Genomic DNA, 25,682 nt, shown 5'->3' on the forward strand with positions numbered 1-25,682 from the left:
GCTGACGACGTCAGTGGGGATGTCATAGTAGCTAGTCCCTGCTATGCATGATGGAGTTTATGGTTTTCAACCTTATGAGTGACTATCATGAGATTGAAACTGCACTATGTTGTGTTTTTAGAGAATGAGTTTGGGAATGTTCCTGGATTCATCTAGGTATATGTCCATTATCACCTACCTTGTTTGGCCTCTACATTGATGAGCTACATTTCATAGTGAAGATGGGTAGTTTCATAGTGAAGATGGGTAGTTTCATCATACACTTATCTTGGGGTTGTCTTTTCCGGACCCATCTTCACTATGAGACCCACGATGCAGGCACGCTTGAGCAAAGGATATGCTTCATTGGCTAGACTAGAGAGGCAGTGCTTCCGCTCTCACTTTCAGGATTCACGGACCAAAGGGTTTCTTTTTGACTCCTTTGTCCGTCCAGCGGGGATGTATGGCAGTCCATGCTGGGGCCCCAACTTGTCGGATACAGAGTGGGCCAGGGTGGAGCGGCTACAGGTTCTCATGTTATCACGGATGATCCGTGGTAAGCCATCTGTTCCTCATGAGATTATTCGGGCGGAGTTTGGGTCACCCCCATTAAAGCTAGATGCTGCATTTCAGGTCATCACGTATCTGTACCGAGTCAGGGAGTATGGGGATTACACCTCTGGGCGTAGCGCGCTACCATGGCTAGCACTATCCTCTTCTACGGCACTTGCAGCAGGAGGAGACCAGAGGTGCTGGTATGCATGCACAGAGATATGGTTTAAGGGACTGGGGCTCCATATGGACAGACCTCCATTCCAGTACAGCATGGATGCTCTGTTTTCTCCCCTCCTATCACACGAGGTCAACGAGGTTATCCGTGAGGATCTATTACAGCTACACACATTCCGGACCTGGTCGGGCCCGAGCGATCTTCCAGTGAAGCTGGGCTTCTACAGAGATCACTTCTTACATATCACAGCGGAGGGTTTCATTGACCCACTAGGGTACACTCAGATTTACTTACCCCACTCATTGAGGATCTCTCTTGGGCAGTTTCGGGTCTCTTCATACAGACTTCATATCGAGAGCGGCAGAGCAGAGTGACTACCCAAGGAGAGGCGCATATGCACTTTGTGTGACATGCAGGAGGTTGAGACAAAGGAGCACTTCATCTTCAGGTGTTCTGTTTACTACGAGATCCGCGGACATTTCTACGTCTCTTCAGAGACAGCTATGGGGTTTTGGCCCGATTCATCTCCTACGCAGACCAACGATGTTTGGCAGGTTTCGTTCATGAGGCACTTAGACACCTTGAGAGGATACTTTGAGCACGGAGACAGGAGCACACTTCTTCCTTGGTTGATCCCTCTCAGAGCTCTATCACGGAGTTTTTCTAGCCAGATCAAATGACACACACAGGACGAGGCCTTGACATGACCGTGATTTGGAGCCTGTGACCCAACAGCTCAGACAGAGGGTTGACACACATATCACACTTGGGGACATCCCCTCCCTGTTTAGAGTCGGGTATCGCCCAACGGGGGTCACAGTAGCCCTAGTTAGACGTAGAGCTATGACCAGGAGACATGCGAGGGCTGCACCTCTGTGTGGCCCACAACACTCTATCGCCAATTTCATGCCCCCATTGCCTCATCCACCCTGATGTCTTGATGGTGATGATGATGATGATGATGATGATGAGATAGTCGACTAACGACATGACATGACTATGTTGTACTTAGGAATTAGTACTGACATTCTGCATTTTTTGCATTTGCATTGGTGTGGATGCTCGTTTAGGAGCTCCACCACCACAGCTCGTTTGTACCAGGTTTTTCACAGTCTCATAAACCCATCGGTCTTCTGAAGACTTTAATAAACTTTCTTTCTTTCTCTCTCTCCCTCTCTCCCCCTCTCTCCCTCTCCCTCTCCCTCTCCCTCCCCCTCTATTCCCACCCCCCTCCGCCCCCCTCTCTGTTCTCTCTCTCTTTTCATGCATCATGTACTTGGCTCTTGAGTTGTGTCTATTTTGTATTGAAGTGATGGATTGTGGAGATGTGAGCCATCACTTGTGTTATCCCATTTTCGTATTTTGCATATTATATGCTCTATGATCTATAGACTATCGTTGATCATATGATGAGATTCTATCGCATCTTATCTGAATAGTTTAAGAAGTCAAGATTTTTATGGGGGTTACAGTGTTTTGTTAGAGAGAGTTTCTTGAGAGCCCTTGTCAAATCACTGTTGCCTGTGAATGTAGGCTCTCTTCTCCTTGCTGATTTTCAGTTCAGCCAGCTTCAATCCTCTTCTTCCAGGGACTTCAATTTGTAGCTTTATGTTCTCCTCTAGCCAATGCCATATTCCAATTTCCATCTCCGAGAAACATCTTTCAGCAGTTCTTTCATCCTCTCTTTAAATGACATCCCTTCTTGAGTTTTCTAGGCACCCTTTCTTGAAAATCGCAATGCCTTGCTCTTCTAAAGTTTCAGATTTGCAAACACAGCACCTGTTGTCATGTAAACCTTGTTTCCCCAAATTATGCCAAAAGAAGCCTTCAAGAGAGTCCTATGTGGATTAATAAAAACTTGGACTCACTAGCATGCAAATTGCAATGTTGGAGAAAATCCCTAGACATAAAGAACAAACTTTGTAAGGGTATATCTCAGTTTTTAGGATGATTATTCTTAAAGGCTATGGTCTTGTAAGCTCCTTTGTCAAAGGAATAATTTGGGCATGAATTTCCTAATCTGCAGACTATTTGTCCATAGCTTAGTCCATAGCGTGTCGTAGTGTTCAAGGGTTGGTTAGTTAGGAAAGGATTGTTACTCTACTTTGTAACTCTTTATTATATATCCTAGATTCCTCCTATCTATCATTTCCTCTATCCTGAGCATTGCGTCAATTTTTATTATGTCATGATTCCCTTCATTCTTGAGGAAAATTGTGAATTTTAAGTTTTCATTTATATTTGCTCTCAGAACTTGCAATACCTGCAGAATTTTCAACATGTATGTACAACCCCCACTTGAACTTGTATTATAAAAAGATGTGCTTGTATGGTAACCTTACTATATTTATATATTTTCTTGAGTAATTCTCACATTGAGCTACTTTTGGGTGCAGGCAACTGTGAGGAAGGAAAATGGGCAAATGGTTTTGGTGCCTCTTTTTCAGAGCCTTGAAAGTTTAGTAGGACAGGTTTGCAACTCTAGCTCTAGTACTTTGCTTTAATTAGCATGTCACAATAAAAGTATTTCGTAGGAAGAAAAAGGTAAAGTTAAGGAGCAATATGTATAGATATAAAGATATTATACTTATAAAATTGTCTCTTCTTTACCTATGTGGAAAATTAGGAAGGGTTGTGGAATTCAGACAAAAATCTATGCTCTTTGGGTTGTGGTTCTGTAAGAAGAGGAACAACCTGGAGAGGGTATATGTCTCTTCCCTCCCTCCTTCAATCTTGATAGCTCTCGTGCCAATGAGTACAATGCCAAAATCCGAATAATCTAGGAGTTGGTTATGCTTGCATGTGTTATGGATAAACGTGTCTTGTTTACTATTTCCTTCTGTATCTGCTTTTTTGTTTGGATATTCGTATTGCTTTCTTTTGGCTCTATTAACCTTTTGAGCATTGGATTCTCCAAAGATTTGGACATGTTGATCAAAGCAACCTATGGAATTGCAAGGCAAAACAGTGAACAAAGAAGAAATCCTTTGTTATAGAAAGAGAAGCTAACGAGCAGGTTCAAATTGATTGAATTATTAAATCCTCCAACTCTTCAACAACTTAGGGATGATGGTGGATATCCTTCATCCCATCTAGTCTTTGTTTGTACCAAACCAATGCTCATGAAAACTTTGGTTGGAAGGTTTTGGGCCGCAAACTAAAACTGTTTTTTTTGGGTTAATCACATTGCCAGTGTAATATGAATAAATGTAAACGAAACCTGGTCTTGTTCTTTGACACTTGTAGCGATAAGGATTTGACAACAAGTTTCTACCTCACTGCAAGAGACCATTAAGGGGAAAAGATTACTCAATCTGGCATTGTGATTCTGGTTTGAAATGCCAAGAGTAAGATAGTGTGGACTATCAAGGCTGTGGTGGCCTTAGGCTGCGTACACTTTAGGATGCAAAGCTGTACCCTTTTGTGTAGGTTGAGCCCACCTCAAGACCGACTTTCAAAACATCATATCATAATGTACTTTGTTGTTGGATGCTGCGTAGAGGCCATGTTTTTATTGTATATTCTTTGATAATTATACTAGGTAGCTTTTAGCTGTGTTTATGCGATTCTTATTCAAGCTTAGGGCTGCTCTAGTAAGATGATTACAAATGATCTAGGGGTGGGCTGATGATCGTGAGTTAGTGGCTTATTGAGAAGTTGGAGGGCATATTGGATTTCCTTCGAATTATCCTTTGTATTTGGACATTGATAGAGCTAGGATCCTTTCTTGAACTCACAATTCTATAAAAAAGAACTAGTCCATGTGTTTCAAAGACTAGAAGCAAAGTGCCTATACTCCAAAGGCAATTCACAATTCGTTTGATTTGCAAATTTGATGGTGGCCTTACTTTTTCCTATATGTTTTGTATAGTTAAGCAAATTAATAAGATTTCCTTCGAGATACTACCTTAGTCATCTCCATTCTTCTAAGGCCCCATGGGCTCTTTAACAATGGCCTTCATCCTTAATGGTTTATTTAGCATCCATGTGTGGATTCATAACCCATATGGAACAATAATGCCTACAACTCTGGCTCGTCAAAGTGTGGAAACTAAGAAAGATCTCCTCTTAGGGATCTACATCTAAGGTGGCGACCCACTGCCCCTAGATGGATGAATACTTACCCAAGGGTGAATGATGGGTATGTGCTTAAAATATGCGCCTAGGTGTAGCTTTATGAGGACTAGCTATGAATACTATTCAAATGAGAGTTGCTAGCTTGGGCCTTGGCTATGAGTTACGTTTGGAAGGCAGTGCTACTTATAATCTATGAAAAGTCCTCGATGTTGAATTGGATGGACTTAATCTCCACCCCTCTGAAGCATGTTTGAAGAGAGCGAGAGTAATGATTGGTGCTAATGACCATTGCCGATTTAGATTCTTGCAAAGTGCATTGTTTTCCTCTCACTTGGTTACTTAAAGTTAAGAGGGCTTCCCTTTATGATTGTGGCTTTCTACCCTTGGTTTTTATGATGCTCAAGAGCTGTACAAGCAAGTTTTAAAGCTTTACATGTTTGTTTTTCAAAATTTCTTCGAGCCATGGGTTGGGAGTTGTGCAACCAAGATAAAGTTTTCTTGATACGTTTTTGCTTTCAATCCATAATAGAGTAGCTATCTTGAGCATTAAAAATGCAATAAATAATTCTTACTTCTATTAAGTATTAAAGAAAAACCGTTAGAGTAAGCTCCATACGGGATACATCATGCAATGCACAAAAAGCTCAAGAGCCAAAAAGAAAGGGTTGAGGCTGATAGTGCCATCTCAATCTGGTAGAAACCTTCGAGAAAAAGGGAGAACCCCTCCAAACTCGAAGAAATATAGTCCTTCTAGAAGAGGCTGCCCGTGAAGAGCCCTGCATGCTAGCCCATATGGCTATCGAAGTGTGAACCGTGTCAGTCCAAATACCTGTGAACACTTGTGATGGGTGTATCTGGGTGCCATCCAAGGCCTCAGTACATCAGGCTCTCCAAATGTGCCAAGAGGAAATGCTAGCCAAAATCTCCCAAGAGGTGTCCACTGAAACATGAGAAGCTCTGAAGGGAGTAAGTGGTACATCCTGCAGAGAGCAGGGCTCTATCACCTGCCGGCGGACCGAGAGTGCCCAAGAAGAAGGCTCACCCTCATAAAACACCTGGGGCACACCTGGGGCCCGGTAAGAGATAACCATGCGACCGAGCCCCAAGTCATGAAGAAAGGGGAAGTGTGAAAGATGCTGAGTATCCGAGCAACCCCTTTCTAAACAGTCCTCGCCTAACTGCAGTCCCAAAGGCAATGTCGCACTGACTCCTCTGCAGAATGACAACGAGGACAAGTGGGATCAGCCCCAAATCGTGATCTCCATAGGTTCACTCTTATGTAGTTTCTTGTTTTTATGGTTTCAAAATTTGTAATCTTGTCAATCCAGCTCCTATTAAATGATTAATCTTGGAAATATATGTTAAACTTGTGCTAAGGATATAATTCATCTACAAGAGCCATCTAAACATTAATTGAAGTGGAATTTATAGCTTACACAAGTTCTTTTGTTAATCTGTATGTTCGTTTATTTGTTTGCATTGAATTGGGCCTCATGAAACGATTCTACATGTGATATCATCTAAGCAATAATACATGGATGCTAGCTACATTTTCGACGTGAGGTGAACGGCAAAGATGTTGAAGTTTAACAGATACATTGAACCATAGTAGGTCATAACTTAAAATCTTATGATTGAGATTTTTGTACAGGAATAAATTTAAAGTTTGTATCTGCCTTGTTTATATAGGTACGCATTGTTCCTCATCCTGGAAAGAGAATTGAACACCAAGGGATAAAGCTTGAGCTGCTTGGCCAAATAGGTTTGCCATTTTTTCTTATATGAGACATGATTGCATCTACTCTTGCCATTGGCCACTCCCCCCCTCCCCCCAACCACCTTCTCATCTTGTTGCCTTCCCCACCCTCTGCCCTCTCTCTCTGAATTTATATCTTGTATAGCTGAGTGTTGATTCTTTGGTTTGCATGCACAATGGTGGGTTAACCCTTATGCAACAAGCTGTAAGTTATATTGGTATTCATGTTTACTGATTTGTCCATGTCACAAGATTTTACTGTGGCATACTTGTTCTCATTTTCAAGATTGTCAACCTCTTCTTCCTTTATATGTCCTCTTGCATTCTATCGTTAGGGATGATGGTGAACACATGGCTTACCTAGTTAAGTCCATGAGGAATGTATTGACACATTGTTGGAATTTGGATATTGCTCTCCATCATGTGTTATGTGTGAAAAACACCTTAGCATCACTTTTTAAGTGTCTATACATCAATAAATAGGATAAAGGTATGTGGACATTTGGAGCGCATCTAATCGTCAATGGTTTGTTTTTCAGAAACCTCAATGTAGACGCAACTTGCATTGAAAGATTCTCGAGTGCAAAAGATTGACTTCCTACAAAGCTGAATATAGCTGAGTATAAGCTCAAGCACCCTTGGCCTGAAGATATATCTTCCTAGAAGACTTGAGAAATGTGATCAAAAGGAGAGATGGAGAGCAAGCCACAAACGTACTGAATAGAAGAGATTGGAAAAACATACAAGAGGTGAAGGTTTTGTCCAAGTGACAAAACCTAAACCTATCCACTAACCGTAGTTAGGGATCCTGACTGTGGTTAGGGAGGAAAACCTCTAATGAGGCTAAAGTGCATCTAACTCACTTATTAACTACCCATTGATCACTGCCATGAATTATGGCGATAATTCCAACACCCCCCTGCATTGCCAATGTGATGATGTACAAGGAATAGATCAATCACCAAAAGGAGATAAGTTCAGGGCATTGCGAAATGCCTCAAACTTCTCACGTGGAAGTGCTTTGGTGAAGATGTTTGCAACATTGTCATGTGTGGAGACATAGATCATCTTGATCTCCCCTGCATGCGACTTCTCTCTCACATAGTGATAATAAACCTCAATGTGCTTCGTGAGCATGAAACACATGATTTTTTGCAACTGCTATAGCACTCTGACTATTAGTGAGAATTGGAGAAGGACCCTCCAATGATACGTGAAGATCAGCGAATAAGCAGCGTTACCATACACACTCAACTGTTGCTCTGAAAGCTGCCGTGTACTCAGCTTCACATGGGGAAGTAGCCACAGTAGATTGTTTCTTACTTAGACAAGAAATGCAAGCATGTCCCAAAAAGAAACAATTACCACTTGTGGATTGCCTAGTGTCATAATCTCCAGCCCACTCTGAGTCACTGTAAGCGTGCATTTGCAAGTCACCCCCCCTTAGGAAACATCATCCAACAACTGGCTATAGAGTGTGACATCTACTGATTCACTTGCATCATACATAGTAAGCTTCAGCCTTGGCTCCATGGGAGTGGCTGTAGGCTTGCAATCTTGCATGTTGAGCGGATCCAAGAGCTTTTACACATACTTGGATTGAGACGTAATAATGCCATGTCTCTCTTGTATAAACTGGATCCCCAAATAAAAATGTAACGTGTCCAAATCTGACATGTAAATGTAGCTTTTGAAATCTGTAATTTTTTCATGTGATCTTGTGAGCAACATGTCATCTACATAAAGAATGATGACCAAAATATTCCCCCCATCCTTCTTGATGTAGAGGGTACTCTCAGTTGGACTGTTATGAAGCCCCTTGCTGGCCAGAAAGGCATCAATCTCAGAGTACCATGCACGTGGGGCTTGTTTCAGCCCATACAAAGCTTTATTTAGCTTGCAAACTTTATGTGCATTACCCGAAATTTCAAAGCCAGGAGGTTGTTTGACATAAACCTCTTCCAACAAGTCTCCATTAAGAAAAGCTCCAACTGATGAACATTCCAATCAAAATGTGCAGCCATAGCAATAACTGATTTGATAGTGGTCATCCTGGAAGTAGGAGCAAATGTGTCCTCATAATCAATGCCCTTTTTCGGACCATAGCCTTTTGCAACCAGCCGTGCCTTGTACCTGTCAATGTTTAGTTTGAAAACCCATTTGGTACCTATGGCATTCTTGCCTGGTGGCAAATCCACAAGATGCCAGGTCTGATTTTTCTCAATGGACTGCAACTCATCTTTCATGGCATTTATCCAATGCACATCGTCCTTATCTTCTTCAAAAGTGTTAGGCTCTTCCTCATCAAGAAGAGTACCTGCATAAGCTAATTCAATAGAAAGAGCCTCCCCTTCGCGCCTTGTTGTAGGCAAAGGAGCATCAAGTGTTACGCTCTAGCCGAGGTAGCATGACCTCGGAAGAATCAGTCGACATTTCCCTTAAAGGATCTATGTTTGTAATTATTTGTTTGCGCTTCATGTAAATGATCATGAGGGAATTAATGTCAAGGTCCTAGGTGAGGGTTGATAGCACCAGACTAGGTGGATCTAAGGCTAAGGGCCTAATGTAGGAAATGTGCCTAGGGGCAAAGAATTTTAAAGCATCCCAAGAGAGGGGTGAAATGTTGCATTGGGAAGGCTCTATGATGATGACATGTGGCATCTAGATCCATCTAGGGAGATGGGGCTTGTTGAAGCTAGAGAGAGAAGAGAATGAATTATTCACGTATGTTTTTTCGAACTGTAATTCTCTGTTAGCTTGTGTGCTTCAGCAAGGTTGGATGGGAGGAAAGAATTGGTGCTGCTCCTGTGATCTGCAGTAGGAATAGATATAGTGTCTAATAAATTGGTATCAGAGCCCAAGGGAAGAGACCAAGGGAAGGGGTTCGTGAGCTGTGACGAAAGCTACGAACGGTGTATTGTTAGTGCTATCAGTTGAAGGGTGTATCACTTGATTGGTGATAGCGGACAGCAGGCGTGGAGCGTAGGTGTGGCGACTCGACTACTTGTGACCTCCGCACGATGGACAGACGGGACCATCGCTGACCTGCGACGTGTTCGACGAATGTTTTAGGTGTGATCACGAAATAACCCGTGAGCAAGGTGTTGGCGCTGCCGTGGTCTACGACGGAAGGTTGGCACTGCCTGTGGTCTACGATGGAAACAATGATAGCATGACCGGAGGCCTTCGATGATTCGTGGATGGGCGACCTGTTTCCAGAGAACGTAGGCAAGGATAAGAGGCCACGCAAACAAAGATTATGAAAGGCTTTGACGGAACGCACTTGTGAAAGGAAGCATGACAGAGATACGTATCGAGGGATTCCAAGGTGCAGCACGGCGTGATGCATGGTGGAGTGTTATTCGACGAGCAACTGGCCACGTATTCAGGACTTGGATAGCGAGGGCGAAGCTGAACGCATTTCCCTGGGTCGTGCACGCAGTGGGATTGTGTAGACAGTACGGGAGACTGTTGGTTGGATTTGCATGGATCCAAGAAGGCTGTGACGAAATCGTTGATGACCAGGGAGCTCTCTTTGACCTCCATCAATTCCGTGTTTTTTTTTTTCCCTTGATTTAGTCGGTTGATGCTCTGCTTTCATAAACATGATCTTGTAAGTGATTAGTCTGTAGGAAACTTTGATGCTATAGCAGGGACAGATTATGCTTGGGATTATGCCTATGTGCTTCAGTCAGAGTTAGTTTGCAGGAGCTTTCCTAGTATAGGAAAAAGCGCTATTTGGGATATATGCCTGTGTCAAATGCCTAGTCAGTGTGCATGTGGGATTGCAGGAATTCCCTAGTATAGGGAATTGTGTCAGAGTGCCAGTACACTGAATTGCGTCAGTTTGTAAATATAGTTTTTTAGCGGTGTTATTAAAAAAAAACAAAAGACAAAACAAAACACCCATTGAACTGAATGGAAGCAGAAGAAGGGGCTTCCAGGAGGGGCCCTGGTGAGTTAGGAGTCCGGCCGACCCAGCAGGTGTCGCGCCAAGTAGCTCATACCTTATCTGGCAGGATTGCATTGCTTGAGGATGCCTTGCAACAGTTATTAGCGCAGCAGTTACAGGCCAATGCGGGGCAGTCTGAACTTAGGAGAGCGATACACAGTATGTCTGCCAGACCTTCTTGAGAGGAGAAGGGAAAGGCTCCAATGGAACTGGAGTAATGGAACTGGAGTCTAATGTCCATACGGTCGAGCCTAGGAAGGCTAAAGTACCAAATATTGCCAATTACAGGCCAGAAAAGTATTTTGGTCGGATGAATGACCGTAGTTCCGATGTCATTGAGACCTGGTTACACAAATGGGACGAGGCGTTCGCCATTTGTGAAATCAGAAATGACATCAAGAAGATCCGCGAGGCCACCCACATGTTTAGTGAGGCAGCGGATCGGTGGTGGATTAAACAACAAAAAGATGGTATAGCATCCACTACCTGGGAGGGGTTTAAAAGAGAATTCAGGAAACACTTCTTACCTCCTGACGAAGCATCCCGAGCTTGGGATCAATATAGGAATCTTCGTCAGAGAAATTTATCGGTGGCAGAATACACTGATAAGTTTCGAGAGAGTGTAATGAAGGTTAATGAACCCCTGTCTCAATCAATCCAAGTGAAAGATTTCATATTTGGATTGAATGATCGAATAAAAATGGAAGTTCGGGCTAAGTACGCGAACACGTTAGATGATGCAATAGCCATAGCCCTGAACTATGAAGATGCCAAGGGCAGCAGGCCAAGTGGGTTTGCACAGGTCGGTGTCTTGCGAGGTGAGAAAGATATACCTCAGGGACCGTTGGTTTCCGTGATGGAAATCCGAAAAGCTCAAGAAGAGTTTTTATTCCTTTGCACATCATCAGTAGAGCCGGTTGATGATTCTTCGGCTAGCACTAATGTTATGCAAAGTGGTGAGATGGCCAAGTTGACTAATCTTATAACATAGGAGTTCTCTGAATGTTTTAGGGATAAACTACCTTATGGGTTACCTCCAGAGCGGAATGTTCAGCATAAGATTGAGCTAATCCCGGGGACAGAACCTGTAAATAGACCTCCCTATAGAATGAGTTTTACTGAAGAGGCGGAGGTGCGTAGACAACTGGAAGAATACCTCAAGTTGGGGCATATTCAACCAAGTTTCTCACCTTTTGCTTCGCCATTGATATTAAAGAAAAAAAAGGATGATACGTTTCGCCTCTGTATAGATTACAGAGCATTGAATAATATCACTGTTAAGCACAGGTATCCGATGGCTCGGATTGATGATTTGCTAGATGCATTACATGGAGCCGTGATTTTCAGCAAGATAGATCTTAAGTGTGGCTACCATTAGATCTGGATTAGAGCCGAGGATATGCATAAAACCGCTTTCAGAAGCAGGTTTGGTAATTATGAGTTTTTGGTAATGCCCTTCGGACTTACCAATGCTCCAGCTACATTCGTCATGCTTATGAATGATTTACTATGTCCGTATATCGGAAAGTTTGTAGTACACTTTATTGACAATATTCTAGTGTTCAGTAAAAGTATTACTGAGCATCGTGAACACCTGAGAATAGTGTTTAGTACTTTGAGGAAAGCCAGTCTTTATGTAAATAAAAAGAAAACTATACTGTGTATGGTTAGGCTTGAATATTTAGGATTCATAATTACTCCACAGGGGGTAGAAATGGATCCGAAGAAAGTGGCTGCGATACTAACTTGGCCAATCCCTGAGAGTCTGACAGCGTTGCGATCATTCTTGGGGTTCGTCCAGTTTTATAGAAGGCATATCAAAGGATATTCCGAAATAGTATCGCCATTGACTGATCTGACCTCAGATAAAGTATCTTTTATATGGGGACGGAATCAACAAGAAAGTTTTAACACCATAAAACAAGCTGTGGTCACAGGACCGGTGTTAAAAATAGTTGATCCCCAGAAACCGTTGTTCCTGGAAACCGATGCAAGTGGCATTGCGGTAGGAGCAGTTCTCCTTCAAGAGGGAAGGCCAGTAGCCTTTGAAAGCAAGAAGCTTTCTCCCTCTCAAAGGAATTGGCCAACTCATGAATTGGAGTTGTATGCTGTTATCCATGCTTTGAAAACATGGAGGCATTATTTATATGGTTCAGAGTTTTATGTGGATGTGGATGTGGATCATGATACTCTGAAACATTTTTGTAAACAGCCTGACTTGAGGGGCTGCTAAGCTAGGTGGGCATAGCTTATGCAGGAGTTTATTTTAACGATTCGGTACCGAAGAGGAAAAGATAATAAGGTTACTGATGCGTTGTCTCGCATTATGCACAACCTGAGTTTCACGGTATTAGAGAGTGCTCTAATGACCGAGATCAGAGAAACTCAAAAGGTGGACAAGTTTGTCCAGAGCTTATGGCCTAAGGCTCATGTGTTAAAACCCGGGGAAAATAAAAAGGATGACCTGGCATCCAGAAAAGGCCAAACTTATGCAAGATATACCATAAGGGATGGTATGCTGAAAAGAAATGGCAAGGTTGTAGTACCTAGTCAGAACGATCTTAGGCAGAGAGTCATTCGACAGTGCCATGATAGCCCATGCGCGGGACACCCAGGAGTCGAGAAGACATATGATCTCGTGAAGCGAGATTTCTTTTGGCCAAAGATGAAAAAGCATATTCATGAATATGTGACACGGTGTTTCTCGTGTCAGGTAAGTAAGGCCAAACAGGTGAAGCCACCCGGACTTTTACAGCCCTTGGAAATACCACTGAGTAAGTGGGAGAGCATTTCCATGGACTTTATTGTAGGGCTGCCTACAACACAAGGAGGGTATGATTCTATCCTTGTGGTGGTTGATCGTCTAACCAAGATGGCTCACTTCATTCCGACTAGAGAGTCTGTTAGTGCCCCGCAAGTGGCGGATTTGTTTATTAGACATATATTTCGTCTGCATGGATTGCCTAGATCCATAGTGTCAGACAGAGATGTCAGATTTACCGGTCATTTTTGGACAGCGGTATTTGAGACACTAAGGACTGAGTTGGGAATGAGTAGTGGGGATCATCCTGAGACCGATGGTCAGACGGAGAGAGTCAACCAGACTTTAGAGGATATGCTGAGGGCATATGTGTCATTGAGGCAACATACATGGGATAAGTGGTTGTTGTTGTTGGAGTTTGCCTACAATGATAGAAAACATTCCTCTACAGGGTTCAGTCCGTTTGAGCTGAACTATGGTTATAGACCAGCAAATCCAACTATAGTTGGAGTACCTCAGAAAGTACCTAGTGCTGCGAACTTTGTAGTTCAGATGTGGGAGATGCTAGCACTTGTGAGAGCTAATATCCGCCAGGCTATGGATAGAGCCAAGGTGTATGCGGATGAAAACCGGTCTATAAGAGTATTTAAGGAAGGAGAAAAAGTTTTTCTCAGAGTTCCTTCGCACTCGAAGTCGTCGACTTCAGGAGAGTGTGCTAAGTTATCACCTCGATAGTGTGGGCCGTGGTTAATTCTAAAGAGAATAGGCAAGGTAGCCTATAAATTAGAATTGCCACAGGGGTGTAAGGTGCACCGGGCTTTTCATGTTTCGCGCTTAAAGAAATTTTTACATACAGGTGACTCACTAATCAAAGGTGTGGTTTTGTTTCACGAGAGAGAGGATAATGCGAGGCGCAAACTAACAAGAATCCTGGACCGAGGAACAATGCAAATACGAAATCGGAAGATACCCACGGTGTTGGTTGCATGGCATGGTCAGCCTCTATCCGAAGCTACTTGGGAATCCGTGTACCAGTTGCGGAGAGTGTTCCCAGAATTTATCATCGAGGAGGTTGATGTCTGAAGAGGGAAGGAATGTTATGCTCTAGCCGAGGTAGCATGACCTCGGAAGAACCAGTCGACATTTCCCTTAAAGGATCTATGTTTGTAATTATTTATTTGCGCTTCATGTAAATGATCATGAGGGAATTAATGTCAAGGTCCTAGGTGAGGGTTGATAGCACTAGACTAGGTGGATCTAAGGCTAAGGGCCTAATGTAGGAAATGTGCCTAGGGGCAAAGAATTTTAAAGCATCCCAAGAGAGGGGTGAAATGTTGCATTGGGAAGGCTCTATGATGATGACATGTGGCATCTAGATCCATCTAGGGAGATGGGGCTTGTTGATGCTAGAGAGAGAAGAGAATGAATTATTCACGCATGTTTTTTCGAATTGTAATTCTCTGTCAGCTCGTGTGCTTCAGCAAGGTTGGTTGGGAGGAAAGAATTGGTGCTGCTCTCGTGATCTGCAGTAGGAATAGATATAGTGTCTAACATCAAGCTTACTCTCCCCAAGAGTTTGGAGCAGCCAATTGGGAACCGATGTGGCTGCATGTATCTCTGTAATCTCTTGCTTGACAGCATCTTCCACTGGCTGTGGAGGACCCTAAATCAGCCGGTGGCTGAATTGGGGCATGTGGAACATGACGAGCTTGCTGCAAGTTATGATTTTGAGCAAGGATGTTAGAAGCAGAACCCAAAGCAATGGGTATTAACCCCTCGCAAACATCATCTAATGTAGAATAAGCTGACACATTAAACTGAAATTTTTTAAAAGATTACATCTTTGTTGACAAAAATCTTGCGTGAAGCAAGATTGTAGAGACGGAAACCTTTGCTCTCTGCACTATACCCAACAAATATGCATTTAATTGCCTTGTCTAACAGCTTATGTCGAAACTCAACAGGCACATGGGCATATGCAACACATCCAAAGACACAAAAATGTTCCACTGAAGGCTTTCTCCCATGCCAACCTTCATAAGGAGTCTTTGTTTTTAAAGCCTTAGTGGGAGCCCGATTCAAAACATAGTTGGCACACATGAGATCCTCAAGCCAAAATCTGTGAAACAACTTTTTGCTTGTGAGCTTGCATCTATCCATCCCATAAGAGTTCGATTCTTCCGCTCAGATTTGCCATTTTGCTGACGGGTAAGCCTCACTTATGCTGATGTGTGATGCCTTTCTCTTTCAAATAAGCCTCAAATTCACATATACTCCCCCCCTCTATCTGTGCGTAGAATCTGAACCGTGAGGCTTGTTTCATTCTCAACCTTTGCGACAAAGTGTCGAAAATGCTTAAATACATCTGATTTTTTCTTTAAACCATAGACCCAAGTGTAATTTGAGTAGTCATCAATAAATGTGACATAATAGAGATAACCACCCAATGCAGGAGTCCTCATGGGACCACAGACATTACTATGAATGAGCTGTAATTTCTCATTGACATTGAAAGCACATGAATCCTTAGAAGGATCATAACTTCAAGTCAGAAAAGCATAAGAGTCATTCTCAGATGTGGCTGTAATATCTAGAGCAACCATGTGAAAATTAGGAACTGCAAGTCAAAAAGGCATACTCTTCTTCCACTAAGTTGGCTGAAGCATCACCACCATCATGTGCATGAGGAGCTGAATCTGTGACAGCCATACCTGAATCTTTTTTCTTTTCCTTGACAATTTTTTTCTTACATTCTCCTATGTAGTGACCCGGCTTCTTGCAATAATGACAAACACCCTTTCTCTTCAGTTTGTCAACATCATTCTTAGCCTTGTGAGAAGGTTGTCCAGAATCAGCTTTACGTTGATGTGAAGGCTGATCTGCATGCTGCTTATGCTGCCCCTTCCCTTTGGGCTTGAATTTCGAAACCATGGCATGCTCACCAGCTCGCAAAGCCATGTTCTTCCTGGTTTGTTTTTCCTGCAACAAAAGTCCTATCAACTCATGAAAGGTGAGAGGGTTGCCACCCCCCTCAATGACAAATTCAATGAGGTATGAAAGCCAAGATAAGACTCAGGAAAAGAATTCAAAGTGGTAGTGACCATCTCTGAATCTGGAATGATGTCATCAATATTCAACGATTGCTCTCTCAAATTCTGAAGTTTAGTGAGGTGCTCAAACATAGAGTCACCCTTATCTATGTGAGTATGAGTCAACTCTCGCTTCAAGAAAGAGACCCTAGCATCAAGGGCAAATATAAGAAAAGCCCCAAATTGTGCAATCAAATCAACCCAATGTGCAAATGTGTGCCTGTGAGCACACCAAACTTCCAAATACACCTGCAATGAGAAATACAAAGGGAACGTGCAGCTGTACGGAAGCTCTTGCAGTATAGAACACGAGCGCATGGGCTTGGTGTGCAAATGGTGTATGATCAGCGTATAGGGTACGTACGGCTACACGTGCACACTTGCTTGGTGTAAGGACGATGTACGGTCAAGGTACCGCCAGTGTACGGACAATGGGCGGAGGCTGTACGCCAAGATGACAGGACCGTGGAGCAGCGTGCCACTGATTTGACGAGTTACTGTACGGCAGGACCCTACAGTTGTACGAGATGTGTAGCGGACTGGTATGGCTATTGGTCTGGGGATGTACGTAATCGTGTACGGCTGACGATGCTGCAAACTAGCGTGACGATGGACTCGATGTTCGGAAGTAGAGAGGCAGGCTTGACGATGAGCTCTAGGTCTGGGAGCAGAAGCAAGCTTTGATACCAAATGTGAACAAAAGGAGAGATGGAGAGCAAGCCACAAACGTACTGAATAGAAGAGATTGAAAAAACATATCCTAACTGTGGTTAGAGTGAAAAACCTCTTATGAGGGAAAAGTGCCCCTAACTCACTTATTGACTACACATTGATCATTGCCATGAATTATGGCAATAATTTCGACAAGAAATCGGTTCTATCATTGCTTAATTAAAGTGGCATAGTACTTGGATACGGTAGAAGTGTGATAGTTCAAACAAACTTTGTAGATTTTTGGACAAATTGGCTTGGAGCTAAAATCAATGAAAAACTTGAGTTGTATCTTTTTACCTTGGACTATAATTTCTACTTTTTGAATATTGCTTAACGATTGTTACCATAAAGTTGTGCTTAAATGTTTGTTGTAGTCTCGTCTTGGTTTGTGAGTGTCAAAGATTAGCGGGTGTATCATGCTTCCTCTAATCATTCGTAAGGGCAAGATGGCTCAATTGTTTCTCACTTATTGACTTTCAAACAAAGAGATTAAGGTTGTGATTAAAATCATGCGTGCAACTGCCTCAGAGCAATAAACTGCACCTTAGATATATCTGCTATAAATTTGGAGGGTAAAGACTTAGTGCTTAAATGACACCTCCATAGTAAAACCAAGGTTTTAAATAATTCTCACATTCAAAATGTGGTGCTTTCTACGAAGAAAAATTACTCTTTCTGAAAGCTTTGCACCAGTTCAATGGAAGTGGTGTTCATAATCAAAGTGGGTGTTAATTACCTTTTCTCCCATGAAAATAAACTCTCTCTACATGTAGTTGTTTTTGTAGGGATATATTAGTCTTGTGTGGCTCAACTTAAGGAAGGAGACTAATATATATGTCCTGTTTGGAAATACTGTGAAATACCTTCTTGTAGTACTTGACTAAATTCCCACACAATTTGAGAGTATTTGATGCAAAAAACGTGCTAGAAGAGTAGATTATACATTTCCAAGAATTAAGGGAAAATTTTTGCCATTCAATTGTACTCACAATCATTTCAAACAAATATCAATGAAATTGACTTGAAGATCTAATCTTTACTTAGAGACTTTGTTGCCCTGTTGACATTAACTCAATTAATGTTTTCACAATTTCTTTACATTCCATGAAAGTTTCATTTTTCATGGCAATTCACCACACTGCTACCACTAGACAGCTTTTGTTGCCCATTTTTTTTGGCACTTTGGCTCTATGCAAGCAATTGCTTATAGTCTTTTACTTTTTCTCTCAAAGAGGAACTCAATACTAGTCTTTTTCCAAAATGAATACAAGATATCTTTCAAAAACCATGACCTACTCAAAACCAAAAAGAAAACTCAACAACTCACCAAGCTTGCACTCTGTTGTGAGTGCTATGAGTGTCTTTTTTGAATACTTTGATTTTGTCTATGAAGATGGCTCAAGTTCTTGGGTGTTCTAAAGAGAGAAGATTTAGATAGGACCATTTGAATCAGAGAGGAATCCGTCAACTTATCATTTTAGATGTAGTACTAGGTTCTTTGTATAGACCTCACTTTTCTTCAATAGATTCGATCTAGAAGATTGTTGCTAGTCTCATTGCATATCCTTTCAATGGCTTGCCAATGGTTTCTTTGGGACATACTTGCTAGTTCACTAACTACAAAGCTAAGCTCCGACAAAGTGTTGGTTGGATAAATCAATCTCCTAATAGCTGCTCTATAAAGTGTGGGATGAGATCCTGCTCCTGCGAATGCCCCCCCCTCCCTCGCTCCCGTCTACCCCCCCTCGCGTTGCGCGGCCCTCCCCTCCCCCTCCTCCCTCACCGTTGCCTCCCGCTCCCCTCTCCTCCCCCTCTGCCCGTCGTTCCCTCCCCCACTCCGCTCCTCCCCTCTCCACTCTCCGTTCCCTCCCCGCTTCCCCGCCCCGCCTCCCTCTCCGCTCTCAGTCCCCCCGCCTCCCCCCCCTCGCGTTGCGCTACCCACCCCCCCCGCCCCCTCCTGTCCCCCCCGCTGCGGCGCAACGCTGTCCCCCCCTCCCCCTCCTTCCTCGCCTCTCCTCCCCACCCCCTCTCGTGCGGCGCTGCCACACCTCCTCCCTTTCCCCCTTCCTCTCCCCCTCCTTGCGCTTCACTACCTCTCCCCCCCCGCTTCCCTGTATCTCTCCATGTACCAAGGAGATGTGCATCTGCTTTGGTAGAGGAGACATGCGTGTACTTGGGTACACAGATTCAGACTATGCAGGGCATGTGGATAATAGGAGATCCACTTCTGGTTATGTGTTCACCTTTGCAGGTAGTGCAGTGTCGTGGATGTCTCGCGCACAGAAGTGCATTGCTTTGTCTACCACAGAGGCTGAGTATGTTGCAGCCACAGAGGGTTGCAAGGAGGCTATATGGCTTGATCGGCTAGTGGGAGATTTGGAGATTCATACAGGTGTACCGACACTGCATAGTGATTCCATGAGTGCTATTCAGCTAGCACGGAATCGGTGCGGTATGGTGGCCACGAGCTCGGAACCGGTGGCCCAGATGGACCCCCCCCCTCCATCAGCCTACCGCGTAACACTGACAGAGCACTAGGTCTCCTTGGTGAAGCAGGCCGCCACGGACTTCTCCCAGACATCCGTTTATGGGAGAGTCATTGGTTACTTCCCTTCACGAGCAGACATCAGGGACTGGTTGTAGTCCACCCTCTACCTTGAGGACAGCCACATTGAGGAGGTTGCACTCATGGGACGTGGTATCTTCTGGCTCAAGCTCTCCTCAGCACAGGCTGCGAGCGATATGGTCAGGCGATCCCCTACTTCTGTGGGTGGGAAGATCATCCTTATGGTCCCATGGTATAGGGGTTTCAGTGTAGCAGACTTCGATGCCCGCTTCCGCATTCCTCGCCATCCAGTTACCCTCATCTTCCCAAGCCTCGCAACCGAGCTTCGCCCGATCATCAAGGACCTGGGGGCGCACTTTGACTAGCCTATGCAGGACATCTACGTTGATGCGGCGGCAGCCCAAGGGGTGCCACGTGTCAAAGTGGCAGTCCTAGATCCGCAGAGTATCCCCTCGGAGTTCGAGATCGAGACGGACACAGGTGTGGTGACGCAGCGCATTGTGGTGACGCAGCACATCACTTCCAAGAAGAGCCTTTTTGCATCTTTGCATCCTCCTCCTACTAAAAAGAAGGTGACTTGTGTAAATAATTCTTCTTATTCAATGTGTGGAGTGGGAGACATAAATGCCACATCCACTGATGGCACAGATTTTAGAATTGCAGATGTTCTCTATGTGCCAGGGATAAAGAAGAACTTGTTTTCAGTGTCCTCTCTTAATAGAGGAGGATTTTAGGTTGTATTTCATGATGCTAAGTGTGCAGTCAGAGACAAAGAGAATGACTATGCTTTGATGTTGTCTGGCACTTTGTATCGGGGTCTTTTTCAGCTTGATTTATATGAAAAAAAGATCCGATCTTGCATTATCAGTGAGCACTCCCACTGCTGCGATGCAGAATGCAGAGTTATGACATGCCAGGTATGGGCACATGAGCTATGGCAGCTTAATGACACTACAGAAACATGATATGGTTGATGCATTGCCTCCTTTAGAGTCACCTCCTCCTCATGCATGTGAGGGTTGCATCCTTGGCAAGATGCATAGATTTCCTTTCAAGAAGGATGGTGCAGTGAAAGCTACATGCAAATTACAGCTTATTCACAGTGATGGCTGCGGTCCCATGAGGACACCTGCTTTTGGGAGTTATCTTTATTATGTTACATTCATAGATGACTTCACCAACTACACTTAGGTCTATGGTCTCAAGGCAAAATCAAAAGTGTTTATGCATTTCAAACACTTTGTGGCGATGGTTGAGAATGAGACAGGACTCAAGGTGTAGACACTTCGCACAGATCGAGGGAGAGAGTATATGTCTCATGAGTTTGAGGCATTTTTGAAGGAGAAAGGCATCACGCATCAGCTTACAGTGAGGCTTACACCTCAACATAATGGCAAAGCTGAGCGGAAGAATCGTGAGTTGTTTATTATCTATGAAATAAGCAAAAACATTATATTCTAAATGTTGAAAAGCTTTTTAAATTTCCAAAATGATCATAAAATGTTTTTGAACTAGAATATTTTACAATATACAGAAGAATCTTATATTAATTAAATTATAGGATAATTATCTTCATTCTATCTTTTAAATACTATTTTATTTATTATATACATCCAATAAAGATTTAAAGAATTTAAAACCAGATCGATTTAAATCTAAGGACAATACTCGAATTGCCAAATATATAATGATAAAAATAGAAAATAATGTGTAATGATAAAAATACAGTGTGCAATGTGTTTTGATATTTAAATGAAAATATCAATTAACAACACAATGCAATTAACAAGAGCCGAGGCTGAAGCTTACTATGTATGATGGAGGTGAATTGGTGGATGTCACACTTTATAGTCAGGCTGTTGGATGCCTTATATACTTGTGCAATACACGGCCGGATATTCAGTATGCAGTATCTCAGGTGAGCAGATATATGCACAGCCCAAAGACAACACATTGGTAGGCTGTAAAATGCATCTTCAGATATTTGCAAGGCACAAAGTCTTTTGGTTTGATGTTTCCTAGGGGGGTGACTTGCAGATGCATGGTTACAGTGATTCGGATTGGACTGGAGACTATGATACTAGGTAGTCCACTAGTGGTAATTGTTTCCTTTTGGGCAAAGCTTGCATTTCTTGGCTGAGCAAGAAGCAATCTACAGTGGCTACTTCCTCATGTGAAGCTGAGTACAGGGCAGCTTTCACAGCGACAGTTGAGTATGTTTGGCTTCGATGTTTGTTCGTTGATCTTTGTCTCTTATTGGAGGGTCCTTCTCCAATTCTCACTGATAGTCAGAATGGTATAGTAGTGGCAAAGAATCCTATGTTTCGTGCTCACACGAAGCACATTGAGGTTCATTATCATTATGTCAGAGAGAAGTTACATACAGGGGAGATCAGTATGATCTATGTGTCAACGCATGACAATGTTGCAGACATTTTCACCAAAGCACTTCCACGTGAGAAGTTTGAGGCATTTCGCAGTGCCCTAAACTTATCTCCTTTTGGTGATTGATCACTACCTTGTACACCACATTGGCACTGCAGGAGGGTGTTAGAATTATTATTATATTCTAGGCGGTGGCCAATGTAATGTAATAAGTGGGTTAGGGGCACTTTTCCCTCTTAGAGGTTTTTTCCCCTAACCACAATCTTATCTCTAACCGTAAACTATGGTTAGTGATTAGATAGGGTTTTGTCACTTAGACAAAGCCCTCATCTCTTTCATTGTACTTCACTTCATTTTCCGTACACTTTGGGAGTGACCTACGTTCGGCTCACTCTCTACTTGCTCACTCTTGCTCTTGCTTCCATTTTTCTCACAGGGATGTCCTAGAGTTACATAAACTTGCGTTGAGTGGGCTGAGAGATTCACAATTGCACATTGTTCTCCAAGGTTTAAATGCACTATGATGATTCAAATCTGAATACAAGGAAATCCTATGCATGTGGACAAGCGGATGGTTGCTAGTGGTCATGGAACAATCAGTGGTTGTACGAGTCTTTTGGTGCATAGTATTCAAGGCTTGTTCGTGCGATCTTTGGAAATTTTTGAAAGTTTGAGGTGCGAGCTTTGAAAAAGAAATCTGAAATTTGAAAAAAGGGAGAAGGGGAGGTAAAACATTCACATGACATGTAAAGAAGCATAGGATCTTCTACGGATCCTCTTCAATACAAATCTTCAAGAGGTCGATCAACTCTCATCTGTTGTGAGAATCAAAGATGTATTCCTATTGCTGTAATTCTGTACTACTTCCCTCTGCCAAACGCCCTTCTTGGTTTAGCGAGGGTAGTACAGCCTATTTGGGAAGGCCTCCATAAGGGCGGCTCTATGGTCCATCAGCCCTAAGAATGGCCTGCAATAAAACCAGCATAGAATGCTAATTGAGTTTACTGGTGCAATAACATTTGTGATGCTGTCCATTGCTAGCCTTTGCTGTAGTGAAATAGCCATGGAGTGGTCTTAAAAAATTCTTTATTAAAGGGATGTACTAGAATAACTTAACTTGCTTTGAGTGGGCCTAGAGGTGCACAGATGTGCATTGTCCTCCTAGCAGCTGATCCACTATTTGTATGCCGATCCAATATTTGTATGAAGTTTGCTCTATCAGGCTTCTCTACTTTGAGACATAAACTTAAAGTCTTATTACAAATCAGTTAAAATGGAGGTTATGATATTTCTTACTAGAGTTGGTCTCTCAAAACTCTCACTTTTCATTGTGACACTCTATCTTCCTTCGATGTTTTCCATATATGTTTCTTGCACGATGTCACCTTGATTTGTAAAACTGTGTTATGGGCCGCATCAGGTCAAATAGCAATGCCAAATTTGTGGTGGGTTAATCGTCACTCGTTTTGCTTGTTTGTTTATGAAGAATTTGGAAGATTGATAATTTCAATGCTATCTAATAAAGAGTGAGTTACATCAAGCGTACATTATAGCGTGAATGTGGTTTGCAGAGATTGGGTTTGATCGGGATAGGTCTGCAGACTTTACGTCTCTTGGTGAGTCGCACGATCATTTGCAAATATATTTCAATGAGTATACAGAATATTGCTCTAGTATTTCTGTGTTCTGAATGTTTTGGAGTAGTGCAAGTGCTTGTGGGAAGAATGAGCTTTATTGGCATGTGTACTAAAGGATTTTTCAAGTTTTGAAAAGTTCATTTTGGGTTGATAACCTAGCTATTGTAACGCCTTGCCATATCGCTAGCAAATACACAATGGACATTAACACTTGCTGATGAATGGGTAAGTACGTCAGCAAAGCCAATTCAAAATCAGGTTCCTCTTGCACTTCAATGGGTCAAAATGGACAAAGGGTGGTGTGCTTAACCATTGTGGAAGCATATGTGAGAGTCTAAGAGTACAAATCAATTAAAAATGATATATCGCAGAAAGAGACGGAAGAAAAATGTTCAAATTGATTCCAAATAGGCAGCTCTCGCAAGGTAGATGGCTGCGTAAAAATCACCTAACTCAAATGCACTCTAAGCTGCCATGCACTCACTAACAACCTTCCTTGAATGCCATGGAGTTGGGGCATGAGGCCCCCTATTCATAGGCGGGAGGCCACACAAGGTCAGCCCCTATTGGATGCATGTTGGTGGCGGCCCTTTGGGCTTGAATTCCTCAGCCCATGAGGATCAGCCTATGGTGTGTTCTATTTTGGCTTTTTATTTACAGTTAGATGGGCTTGATGGGGACCCCCCTGCTGTAGTCATGGTTGTTAAGACACTCGTGTCTTATGATAAGACATTTAAGGCACTTAAGACACGTGTTTGACCTTAAGGCACCTTTAGACACTCTTTTTTTTATATAAAAAAGGTGTGGTGGGTAGGGTGTAACAACAAACATTGAGTTTGACTTAACCATGCTATCGTTGATGGTGACTTTGGATCCAGCAGTGGGAGTGACCTCATTAGATGAATCTTGAGAGCTTTGACTCTTGAGAGTTGAAAGTTTCCTTTCAATTATATGTATTGAGATGTAGATTTCATTCATGTCTCATGTGATTGAGAGCAAATAGAGAAGGCATTGTAGTGGGATCCTGCATGTGCATTAAGCGTGCCACAGTTGCTGCATGCATGATGTCTTGTATGCCCTTATGCTGCTGGGTATTAACCACAGCCTGCATCTTTGGAGTGAGACCAGACCTGTACTTTCTTACCTGGGTCTTCGTAAAGACCTTCTTAAAGGGAGAAATATGCAAGTATGCATCCCAAAACTTCTGATTATAGGCCGGTATTGTGTCTCCTACATCCGTATGCAAACAGTCCTAGGCAATGAGAACATGGTCTCTAAATTGCTAAGGCATGAACTGCTTGTAGAAGGCTTTCTTGAAGCCCTTCCACTTCTTTGGAGTAGAACCAGTTGTGGTCTGTGCACTCCACCATGCACTAGCTGTGTAGAACCAGTTGTGGTCTGTGCACTCCACCATGCACTAGCTGTCCCTGCTACATGTAAACTAACCATGCATAGCTTGGAGGACTCAGAAAAATTCTCTGTGCCAAAAGTTGCATCAAACTGCTTGATCAATTGCATGGCCTTCTCTGTATGACCATACCTGCCATTTAATGTAGCAAACCTGACAGAATTCCCACCTTTGAATTCCTTAGTTTTTGCTTTCATAGCTGCATGCTTTTCCTTAGATGACTTCTTCTTCTTAGCTTCGATGACCCAGAAGAAGAAGATGATGATGAAGATGCAGAGGTGGAACTCGAAGAAGAGGAAGAAGAACTTGAATCTTTTTGTTGTCCTCGTAACTAGGCTTTTTAGTCTTCCTCGATGCATCCTCTGAAGGAAGAATAGGAGCTGTACTCAAAGAGCTTTTCTTGCAAACTCCTTTTGAGTTGCTCCAGAGGGAGCTTTCTCTGTCCTTTCCTCTACAAGAGATTCTACCAATTTGCAAAATAGAGGATCCCTTCGTGCCTCTACTACTTCAGCAAGCAATTCTCTATAAAGCTCTCTTTGTTAGATTGCACGCCCTCTTCATGCCTGACTTGGGCAGTATCTGCAACTCCCTCATGGGATGTAACCGTCGTCAGGTTTAGCTTAACCAT

The 25,682-nt window shown here is 42.9% G+C and overlaps 1 protein-coding gene across 3 annotated transcripts in view; it reads left to right on the top strand.

Annotated features, from left to right (window-relative positions):
• Positions 1 to 25,682, top strand: part of LOC147905977 (vacuolar protein sorting-associated protein 26A-like) — a 129,886-nt gene that overhangs the window by 64,328 nt on the left and 39,876 nt on the right. For all 3 annotated transcript variants that reach the window (XM_087382575.1, XM_087382583.1, XM_087382593.1), the window contains 3 exons: positions 3,106 to 3,180; positions 6,476 to 6,548; positions 23,581 to 23,625. In XM_087382575.1, coding sequence (XP_087238701.1) covers positions 3,106 to 3,180; positions 6,476 to 6,548; positions 23,581 to 23,625 — 193 coding nt within the window. The remainder of the gene's footprint in view (positions 1 to 3,105; positions 3,181 to 6,475; positions 6,549 to 23,580; positions 23,626 to 25,682) is intronic.

Source organism: Dipteris shenzhenensis, chromosome 1 (genome assembly GCF_047967505.1).
Source record: "Dipteris shenzhenensis isolate YYH24624 ecotype China chromosome 1, Dip_SZ_1.0, whole genome shotgun sequence".
NCBI lineage: Eukaryota > Viridiplantae > Streptophyta > Polypodiopsida > Gleicheniales > Dipteridaceae > Dipteris > Dipteris shenzhenensis.